The sequence below is a fragment of the Vanellus vanellus genome, assembly GCF_965231255.1.
Source record: "Vanellus vanellus genome assembly, contig: HAP1_SCAFFOLD_2376, whole genome shotgun sequence".
Classification (NCBI taxonomy): domain Eukaryota; kingdom Metazoa; phylum Chordata; class Aves; order Charadriiformes; family Charadriidae; genus Vanellus; species Vanellus vanellus.
In genome coordinates, this window is record NW_028128127.1 from 1 (window position 1) to 10,836 (window position 10,836).

The 10,836-nt window shown below is 68.8% G+C and overlaps 1 protein-coding gene across 1 annotated transcript; it reads left to right on the plus strand.

The window, feature by feature from the left end:
- Positions 1-104: 104 nt before the first annotated feature.
- Positions 105-10,648, plus strand: LOC309684703 (histone deacetylase 5-like; the record flags this gene model as incomplete). Its single annotated transcript, XM_082500564.1, has 6 exons — positions 105-137; positions 1,382-1,512; positions 7,601-7,821; positions 9,910-10,048; positions 10,280-10,394; positions 10,587-10,648. Coding segments are annotated over exons 2-6 (559 nt in total), but the record flags the coding sequence as incomplete, so codon positions are not given.
- Positions 10,649-10,836: the final 188 nt, after the last annotated feature.

The following is a 10,836-nucleotide window of genomic DNA, read 5'->3' on the forward strand; positions in this document are numbered from 1 at the left end:
TATTTTTAGCGCAGGGTTCCGTCACGTGGACGGCGAGTGACGTCACCGAATGTTGTTGTCGGGGCGGGCGGGGCCGCGCTGCAAAGATGGAGGGGCGGCGGGGCGCGCGCGGGGCGGCGCGGCCGGACACCGCGCAGGTACCGGGGGGTGTCGCGATACCGGGGGGGGGGGGGTGTTGTATGTCGCGATATCGGCGGAGGGGTCGCGATATTGGGGCGAGGTGGGGTCTGCAACGAGGAGGGGGTGTCTGTAATGGGGGACAGCGAGCGAGGCGGGGCGGGGGGAGCGGCGGTGCGGCGGAAGGAGGAGGGGGGGGGGGATCGGTGCGGCGGGGATGGGGGGGGGGGGGGGAGGGCACCGTTTGGGAGGGGGGGGGCGCCGTGCAGCGGGGATTGCGCGGTGCGATATTGGGGGGGGGCCCGTGCGATGAGGGGGGGTCTGTGCAATGTGTGGGGGGGGTCCCCGTGCGATGGGGGGGGGTCTGTGCGATGGGGGGGGGGGATGTCCGTGCGATGGGGTTTGTGCCGTGCGGTAGCGGGGGGGGGGGCACCGTGCGCCAGCGCGGCGGCTCCGCAGCGCGGGCCCGTTGCCGGCGGGGGGGGGGGGACGGACGGACGGACGGACGGACGGACACAGGACCCGTTGCACCGCGCCGGGCTCGGGTCTGTCCGTCCCCCCCCCCCCCCCCCCCCGCGGCGTCCGTGGGGTCCGTCGCGCCGCTGAGGGGCTGAGCGTGGCCCCCCACGCGTGGCCCCTCCCGCCCCCCCCCCCCCCCCTTTCTCGGGGTGATGCTTTGGGGGGGGCTGCAGCAGCGGGGGAGGGGGGTGTCAGCACTCAGTGTGTGCCCCCCCCCACCCGTGGGGCTGGGTCCGACCCCACTGAAAGAGACACCCCCCGGGGAGGGTGTCCCTATAAGGTGGCAACGTGGGGGGGGGTCCTGGGGGCTGCACTGGGCTCCCCATTTCTATGCCCCCCCCCCTTTTCCTGCAGAGCCTTGTGTAACGCTGCCCCCCCCCCCAGTCCCCTCTGTGTCCCCCCCGAACTTGGTGGGGGTCCCCGAGGGCAGCAGAGGGGCCGCATCCTGCCGCCGCCAGCGGATGCTCGGGGTGGGGGGGCACGGTGCTGGATCGGGCCCCCCACTCCACAGATGCTCAGGGGATGGGGGGGGGGGGTGTCACACCGCGGTACCGGATCCGTCCCTCGGCTCTGCCATTGTGTGGATGCTCAGGGCCTGGGAGGGGGGGACACGCATGCGACCCCCCCCACGGTGCTGGGATCCGGCTCTGAGCAGCCCAGAGCCCGCCCCCCCCCCCCCCCGTTTGGTACTTGGGGGGGCAGTGGGGGGCACTAGGGGTGCTGATGAGGGTGCTTGGTCCCGCAGGGCTCCTGGGCGGCGCGGGCACAGCCCCAGCACCCCCGCCGGCGCTGACGCCCCCCCGGACGACCACCACTCCGCGCCCCCCCGGCACTGCTGTCACCCGCCGGCCACCATGGACCCCCAGAGCGATGCAGGTGAGATTGGGGGGGGGGGGGCTGCACCCTGCCCTGCGCCAGGCATCGCGTCCCCCCCACCCCCTGCATGGGGGTCGGGTCCCTGCTGTCACCCTGGACACCCCCCCCCATCCTCCAGTGCTCCTTATTGGGGGGACACGGGGACCGGCACGGCACCGCGGCGGCTGACCCGGTACGGCACATCAACACCGCCCGCCCGCCGCCGTCATTAGCGCCCGCGTGGGTGTCACCGCGCGAGACGGGCGCGTGCAGAGCGGCGGCGGGCGCTGTGCCGAGCCACCCCTACCCCCCCCCACTGCCACCTTCCCCCGGTTATCCCGGACCCCCGGCACCCCCACCCGCCACGGAGTGGGGAAACTGAGGCAGGGGGCTCGGGTCACCGTCATGGCACGGGTCGCACGCGGTGGTGGCGGCTCCAATGGCTCTTTGCGGGTGAAATCCGGTGGCACCGCTCGGCAGCGGCTCCCCGTGGACCCCGGTGTGGTGGGACGGTGGGGGTCCTTCGGTGACATCCCCGCGGGGTGGGGGGGGATGACAGCCTGGGTGACCGCGAGCCGCCGCGAGGGCCGTGCCCCGCGCGCTGTATCGGCTTGGCTCCTCGTCAGAGCCGCCCTGTAATTAGCCCGGTGGGAATTCCAGTGACATCTGGACGTGCACGCGTGGCCCCCGGCGCTCGGTTGGGAACAAGCGGCTCCGCCGACCCCCCGTAGTCCGCTTCCCCCCCCCCCCCCCCCCCCGCAGCCTCCGGGTGCTCAGGAGGGGGAAACTGAGGCACGGGGCGATGGCAGAGCTGGATGGAGCTGGAGACTCGCCGTCGCGTTGGCACGGGGGGGGGGGTGTGTCCCCTCTGTCCCCAAACCCGTCTGTCCGTCTGTCCCCCCCCCCGCTGCCCGTTAGCCCCCGCCGGTATTTTTGGAGCGGCCGCAGGGCTGGAGCGCCGCCCGGCCGTGCCTGGCACGGGGCTGGCACGCGGCGTGGTGGCACGGGGACACGGCCCCGCCGCTCTTCCCTCGGCGTTCCCCCTCTCTCCCGTGGCACCGGATCCGGTTGGGGCTGAACCTCTTGGGGGGGGGGGCGGAGTGGGATTTTGGGGACCCCCGGGGAGATGCTTTCGTAGGGTGAAGCCCTTCAGCTGCTGTGATGAGTTGGGCAGGTCTCAGCCGGGCACCCCCAGGACGGGGACGTGTCAGAGCGCACCCCCTCACCCTGGGGGTCCCCTTTTGGGTGCTGCCTGTCATGTGTCCCCCCCGACCCCCCCCCCAGTGCCCTCCGCTTGCACCCCTTTCCCAAAGCGGGGCGGGGGGTGTCCTGCAGGAGCTGAGCATCGCCCAGGTGGCAGTGCCATCCCCGGGGGGGTGCAGACACCCCACTCCCCCCGGGGTGCCTGGGGGAGGGGGGGGGGTGTCCTCATCCCCCTCCCCCCCGCTTTCAGCCATCCTACAGATGTGCCACCACCTCTGGATATGGGGGTGTCCATGCCGGGTCACCTCCCTGCCCTGCCAAAGGGGGTACGGGGGTGCCGGTTGGTGTGTGCCCCCCCCCCCCCCCCCCCCCGGAGGGGCTGGGGGGGGGGTCCGGCAGCCGGGAGGGCTCGTTCCCGTGGCCTCCTGCCCGCTGGCGGCACCAGAAATAGCTGGGCTGACGTCAAGCCCCAAAGCACCCCGGTGGGAGGGGGGGGGGAACGAAGACAACAGGGGGGGGCTGTGGGGGGGGCAGCCCATAAATATCCCGGGCTATTAAAAGTCTCGGTTTGGGATTAACGCGCTGGTAAATAAACGTGGCTGCTGCTGGCGAGGGGGGGGGTTACGCACGGCTGGAAGGGGGGTGGCACGGTGTGGTGGTGGGGGGGGTCCTCATTCCCGGGGGGGGTTGGGTTGGGTGGTGGGGGTGTCCCGGCCTCAGCCCATTGTCACACCCCCCCCCCCCCCCCCCAGCCCCACTGAGCCGCTTTGGGTCACTGATCCGGCACAAAATGGGTTGAGTCGGTGTCTGCGCCCCCACAATGGCACGGGGACCCCCACCCCGGGGGCTCCTGGAAAGGGGGTGTGGGTGGGTGTGTTTTCCCATCTGGGATGGGGGGGGGGGGGGGGCACCCAGTTGGCCTTCGCTTTCCCGGGGGTGGGGGCTAATCCCCCTCCGCGTAACCTGGATTTTATTCCCGGCAGCGCTGATGCGGATTAACGTCCCCGGCAATTAGGGGCTCGGCGGGGATGGAGGGGGGGGGACACACAGCACGGGGGGGGCAGGATGGTGATGCTCCGGGGTGTGTGTGTGGGGGTCATGGGGATCCCAGCCCTGCTGCCTGTGCGCGCCCCCCCCCCCCCCCTGCAGGGGCAGCCCAATCCCCCGAGCAGTTTTGGGGTGCAGCCGCGGTGGTCCCCGTGTGTCACCGGAGGGGGTTGTGTCACTGAGGGGGGGACACACACACACACGGCGCACCCCGTCCCGTGGGAGCCATCGTGGCCCCCCCCCCCCCCGGCACGCTGCCCTATTTATATCCGTCTCCTCCCGTGCGCCGGCTATTTCCAGGCGCCGGAGAGAAGAGCCCGGCGGGAGGCAGAGGGGGGGCACACACACACACGGGGGGGGGGGGGGGCAGCCACCCAACCCCACCCTGCCCGGCATGGGGGGGCCACATCCATTCCCTGACTCTGGGGGATGCTCAGCGGTCCCCAACTGGTGGCTCTGCCGTCCCCCTTGCGCTGAGGGGGGGGGACCGGCTTGGATTTTGGGGGGGGGGTGGGGGGAGAGGGGCTGAGGCTTTGGGAGGGGGGGTGGACATGCCACAGCCCCCCCCCCCCACACACCCCGGGCGATGCCGCAGCCCCTTTACGAGAGGGACGGGGGTCTCTCCGCAGAGGGGGGTCCGGCCGTGAGCCCTCGCTGGAGCTCCTGTCCCGCGCTCAGCTCCACACCGCCCTCCCCACCCCAGGTGAGTGCTGGGGGGGGGGGTCCCGCACCCCCAACCCCCTCCCAAACCGGTGGCACCCCCCTGGCGCTGGCCTTGTCCCTAAGCGTCCCCTCGTGTTGGGACATTTCAGCTGTGTGTCTGTCCGTCTGTCCCCTCCCCGGGGCTCTCCCGCATCCACGGTGGTCCCGGCTGTGCCGGGGGAGGGGGGGGGTCGTGGCATCTCCCCACTGGCTCCGGGGGGGGGGGGGGGATGGATTTGGGTGGTGGCACGTGGGGACAGGGATGGGTGCGGAGAGGTGGCTGTGGTCTGGCATGGGGGGGGGTGTTAAGTGGCAGTGTGACAACGTGGGGGTGTGCACCCCCTTGCACAAGTGACCCCCCCCCCCCCCCCCCCCCGCGGTGTCACCGTTACCCTCAGGACCCCCCCTCCATCGCACCCCCATGGGGACAGTGCCAGCTGCCGGCACTGACCTGGGGGCTCTTCGGGTTTTTTTCGGGTGTCCCCGTGGGCACCGAAGGGTTAAGCAACGCCCCCCCCCCGCCCCCCCCCCCCTCCATCCCATTTCCCTTTGGCCTGGGGCCACCGAGTGGTGGCCCCCCCCGGGCAGGGTGGTGGCCCCGGCCCCTCGCCAGCCCAAAGCCACTTCTGAGCCCCTAAATGCAGGTTTGGCCACCACTGGGCTGGCTCCTGCCCCGGCCCCTCCCGGGGCTATTTTAACACCCCCCCCCAGTGTTTCCACCCCCCCATTGCACCCCAACACCCACTGGTGTGGTTTTGTGTCCGTCCGTCCCCCCCCTCAAAGTGGGGGGCTGTCAGGTCTGGGGGCTGCAGGGGCACCACCATGCTCCCCTCCCCCCCCCCCCCAATCTGACCCCCCCCGGGGTGAATGGGGGTGGTGAGGGGGGGCTGGGGGTTCCCCCTGCCCCACGGCCCCTCTGGCGTGGAGAGGTGGGGCTGGCACTGACTGGGGGGGCTGCTTGGCACTGGGGGCACTGGTACATATTGGGGAGGCTGCTTAGTGTGTGGGGGGTGTTATGGCATTGGGGGGTCTGGTTGATACTGGGGAAGGGGGTTGGCACTGGGGGGGCACTGGTTGATACTGGGGAACAGGGACTGGCACTGGGGGGGCTGTTTTTGTACGGGGGGCTGGCACTGGGGGGTCTGGATGGTACTGGGAAGGGGGAATGGCACTGGGGGGGCTGTTTTTGTACGGGGGATTGGCACTGGGGTGTCTGGTTGGTACTGGGGAAGGGGGACTGGCACTGGGGGGGCTGTTTTTGTACGGGGGGCTGGCATTGGGGGGGTCTGGATGGTACTGGGAAGGGGGAATGGCACTGGGGGGTCTGGTTGATACTGGGGAAAGGGGGCTGGCACTGGGGGGGCACTGGGTGGTACTGGGAAGGGGGAGTGGCACTGGGGGTCTGGTTGATACTGGGGAAGGGGGTTGGCACTGGGGGGGCTGGTTGATACTGGGGAACAGGGACTGGCACTGGGGGGGCTGGTTTTGTACGGGGGGCTGGCACTGGGGGGTCTGGATGGTACTGGGATGGGGGAATGGCACTGGGGGGACTGGTTTTGTACAGGGGGCTGGCACTGGGGGGGGCTGGTTGTTACTGGAGAACAGGGACTGGCACTGGGGGGGCTGTTTTTGTACGGGGGGCTGGCACTGGGGGGGTCTGGATGGTACTGGGATGGGGGAATGGCACTGGGGGGACTGGTTTTGTATGGGGGGCTGGCACTGGGGGGGTCTGGATGGTACTGGGAAGGGGGAATGGCACTGGGGGGTCTGATTGATACTGGGGAAGGGGGAATGGCACTGAGGGGGGCTGGTTGATACTGGGGAACAGGGACTGGCACTGGGGGGGCTGATTTTGTACGGGGGGCTGGCACTGGGGGGGTCTGGTTGGTATTGGGAAGGGGGAATGGCACTGGGGAGTCTGGTTGGTACTGGGGAAGGGGGGCTGGCACTGGTGGGGCACTGGTTGGTACTGGGGAAGGGGGTCTGGCACTGGGGGGGCTGTTTTTTGTACGGGGGGCTGGCACTGGGGGGGGGAGGGGGGCTGGTTGGTACTGGGGAGCACAGTGTGGTAGTGTGGAAGGGGGACCGGCAGGTTTTTGTGGGGCTGGCTGTGCCCGGGGGGGGGGGGGGGTGTCAGTGCCCGAGCTCCGCGGCACGGTGACGTCCGTGGGTCCGTCCCGGGCACACGTCAGTCCCCGACGTGCAGCCGCGTGTGCGGGGGGGGCGGGAAGGGGGGGGCCGGGGCACATTAGCATGCAATGCGTGCCCCCCCCCCGCCCCCGCCTTCCTGTTTGCGTGGGGATGGCCCTCCCCCCCCCCCCCCGCTGTACCCCTCCATCCTGGAGGGGGGGGGGGCAAGGGGCCCTCATGCCTGGCTTCCCTCCCCGTGTCCTTTGCTGGGGGGGGGCAAACTGTGATCCCCCCCCCTCCTTTTCTTTGTGTTATGCCCTGGGTTGGGGCTTTTTTTTGGGGGGGGGGGGGGAGCTCGATCCTGGTGTCGTTCCCCCCCCCAGTTGTTGCATGTTGCAGATGGGGGGGGGGGGGCTCGGCTCGGGGTGACACCCCCCCCCCCCCCCTTTGTTTTTTGGGTGGGGGAGGGAAACTGAAGCCTGGGGCTGATCCGGGGCACGTGGAGCTGGTGGGAGACCCCCGGGGGGTCCTGATGGGAGGGGCTGATCCCTAACACTCCCCCCCCCCCCCAGCCTTGTAGCCCCCTAAATGCCCCCCATCGCTGGGAATGCCCAGTTTGTCCCCTGAGTGTGCTCCAGCTGCCCCCCCCTTGTCACCAGGACAGCCCCCTAACTGCCACCCCCATCATGGGTCAGCCCCCAAACTACCCCCTAAACATGTCCCAGATTCCCCTCATCCCTGGGATGCTCCGGACCCCCCCCAAGCCCCCACCCCCCAGCTCGAGGCCACCCCCAAGCTGCCTCCTGAGTATGCCCAGCCCCCCCATCCCTGGGTCACCCCCAAACTCCTCCCAGCCCTCCCATCCCTGGGTCACCCCCAAACTCCTCCCAGCCCCCCCATCCCTGGGTCACCCCCAAACTCCTCCCAGCCCCCCCATCCCTGGGTCACCCCCAAAGTGCTCCCAGCCCTCCCCATCCCTGCGACACCCCCAGACTGTCGCCCCCCCCGAGCCTGCCCGTGCCCGCAGGGGCGGAGGGGCCGGCGGAGGCGCACGGGGCGCCGGAGGCGTGCGGGGAGCGCCGGGGGCCGGGGCTGGACGCGGCGGCGCGGGAGCGGCAGCTGCAGCGGGAGCTGTTGGCCCTCAAGCAGCAGCAGCAGCTCCAGAAGCAGCTGCTCTTCGCCGAGTTCCAGAAGCAGCACGAGCACCTCACCCGCCAGCACGAGGTCCAGCTCCAGAAGCACCTCAAGGTGGGCTGGGGGCGACGGAGCTGGGAGGAGGGGGGCGGCCCATCACCGATCTGGGGTGATGGAGCCATGAGGTATCACCGGTCTGGGGTGATGGAGCCGTGGGGCATCACTGATCTGGGGTGATGGAGCAGCCGGGCAGAGGTTGGGGGTGATGGAGCCATGAGGTATCACCGGTCTGGGGTGCTGGAGCCACTGGGAGGGGTACTGGGGGTGCTGGAGCCGTGGGGCATCCCATGTCCAGGGTGATGGTGCTATTGAGGGGAGATTGGGGGTGATGGAGCCATGGGGCATTCCACGTCCAGGGTGATGGTGCTATTGTGGGGAGATTGGGAGTGATGGAGCTGTGGGGCGTTGCGTGGTCTTGGTGGAGCCATCAGGCATGACCTGTCTGGGGTGCTGGAGCAGCTGGGCAGAGGGTGGGGGTGATGGAGCCATGAGGTATCATCTGTCTGGGGTTGATGGAGCTATTGGGGATGTATTGGGGGTGGTGGAGCTGGGGGGGGGCATCACCTGTCTGGGGTGAAAGAGTCGTTGGTGGGAGGTCGGGGGTGATGGAGATGTGGGGTATCACCTGTCTGTGGCGATGGAGCTATTGGGGACGTATTGGGGGTGATGGAGCCGGGGGGGGGCATTGCCTGTCTGGGGTGATAGAGCTGTTGGGTGGAGATTGAGAGTGACGGAGATGTGGGGTATCACTTGTCTGGGGTGATGGAGCCATGGGGCATCCCGTGTCCAGGGTGACGGTGCTATTGAGGGGAGATTAGGGGTGATGGAGCTGGGGGGCATTGCTTGGTCTTGGGGTGGTGGAGCTGTGGGAAGGGATTGGGGGTGATGGAGCCATGGGGCATGACCTGTCCAGGTGTGCTGGAGCCATTGGGAGGGGTACTGGGGGTGATGGAGCCATGGGGCATCCCATGTCCAGGGTGATGGTGCTATTGAGGGGAGATTGGGGGTGATGGAGCTGTGGGGCATTGGTTGGTCTTGGGGGTGATGGAGTCATGAGGTATCACTTGTCTGTGGTGATGGAGCTACTGGGGACATATTGGGGGGTGATGGAGCCAGAGGGGGCACATCACTTGTCTGGGGTGATAGAGCGGTTGGGTGGAGATTGGGAGATGTGAGGTGTCACCTCTCTGCGGTGACGGAGCCGGAGGGCATCACTTAGCCACAGTGGTGGAGAGAGATTGGGGGTGCTGCAGCCATCGGGCATTGCATGTCTTGAGGCTACGGAGGTGTGGGGAGGGATTGAGGGTGATGGAGCCACGGGGCATCCCATGTCCAGGGTGATGGAGCTGCATGTCATCACATATTTGGGTAGCAGAGCCACGAGACATCACTGTTCTGGGGTGATGGAGCTATTGGGGACAGATTGGGGGTGATGGAGCTGTGGGGCATCACCTACCTGGGGTGATGGAGCCGCAGGGCGGGATTTGGGGTGATGAAGCCATGGACCATGATCTGTCTAAGGTGATGGAGCTGGAGTGCATCACCTTGGCACAGTGATGGAGCCTTTTGGGAGAGATTGGGGGTGATGGAGCCATGGAGCATCACCTCTGGGGTGATGGGGCCGTTGGAGGGAGGTTGGGAGTGATGGAGCTATGGAACATCATGTCTCTGGAATGATGATGGAGCCATTGGGGGGACTTTGAGGGTGATGGAGCCATGGAACATCACCACTGGGGGGGGATGTTGAGGGTGATGGAGCCATGGAACATCACCACTGGGGGGGATGTTGAGGGTGATGGAGCCATGGAACATCACCTCTGTGGGATGATGGGGCCGTTGGAGGGAGGTTGGGAGTGATGGAGCTATGGAACATCATGTCTCTGGAATGATGATGGAGCCATTGGGGGGACTTTGAGGGTGATGGAGCCATGAAACATCACCACTGGGGGGGATGTTGAGGGTGATGGAGCCATGGAACATCACCTCTGGGGTGATGGAGCCATTGGGGGTGTGGGGGTGATGGAGCCACGGAGCATCGTGTTCCTTGGGGTGCTGCTCCATGGAGGGGGGTGGGAGACGGGGGGGGGTGGCCTGGCCGTCCCCGAGCGTGTCGTGTGTCCCCCCCCGGCCGTGCCCCCGCAGCAGCAGCAGGAAGCGTTGGCCGCCCGCCGGCAGCAGGAGCTGGAGCAGCAGCGGCAGCGGGAGCGGCAGGAGGCCCTGGAGCAGCAGCAGCGCCTGGAGCAGCTCCATGCCCTGCGCACCAAGGACAAGAGCCGTGAGAGTGAGCCGGGGGGGGGGACACACACACATGACAACACCGGGGGGGGGTGTGTGTGTGACACACACACCCCCCGGATGGGAGCCGGCAGCGGAGATGGGGGGGCAACAGGGAGCGCGGGGGCTGGGGTGATGTGGATGGGGGTGTCCCAGTGGGGCTGGGGGGGGTGTGTGTGTGTGTATATGTTGTGTGTCCCCCCCATCTGACCTGTGTGTGTGTGTCCCCCCCCCGCAGGTGCCATCGCCAGCACGGAGGTGAAGCTGAAGCTGCAGGAGTTCCTGCTCAGCAAGACGAAGGAGCCTGGCGGCGCCCCCCCCAACCATTCCCTCCCCCAGCACCCCAAATGTTGGTAGGTCACCCCCAAACCCAGACTATACCCCCCCCCACCAAAACCGGGGGGGGTGGATAGGACGGACGCGGGGGGGGGGGGGGGGGGGGGGGGACGGTGACCCAGACGTCCCAGCGGGGTCTCTGCCTCCCTCGCCCCCCCCTCCTCCTCCTCCTCCTCCTCCTCCTCCACCCCCCCCCCCCCCCATTCCAGGGCTCACCACACCTCGTTGGACCAGAGTTCCCCCCCCCAGACGGGCAGCCCGGGGACCCCCCGTCCTACAAACTCCCCTTCTCGGCACCTACGACGGCCGGGATGATTTCCCGCTCCGTAAAACCGGTGGGTTGCCGGAACGCCGGCGGGAGGCGGTCGTGGAGGGAGGGGGGGGGGGGGGGGGGGGGGCGGAGAGTGGAGGGGGGGGGCGGGGGTAACCGGGAGCCGTACCGGGGCTAACGTCGCTTCC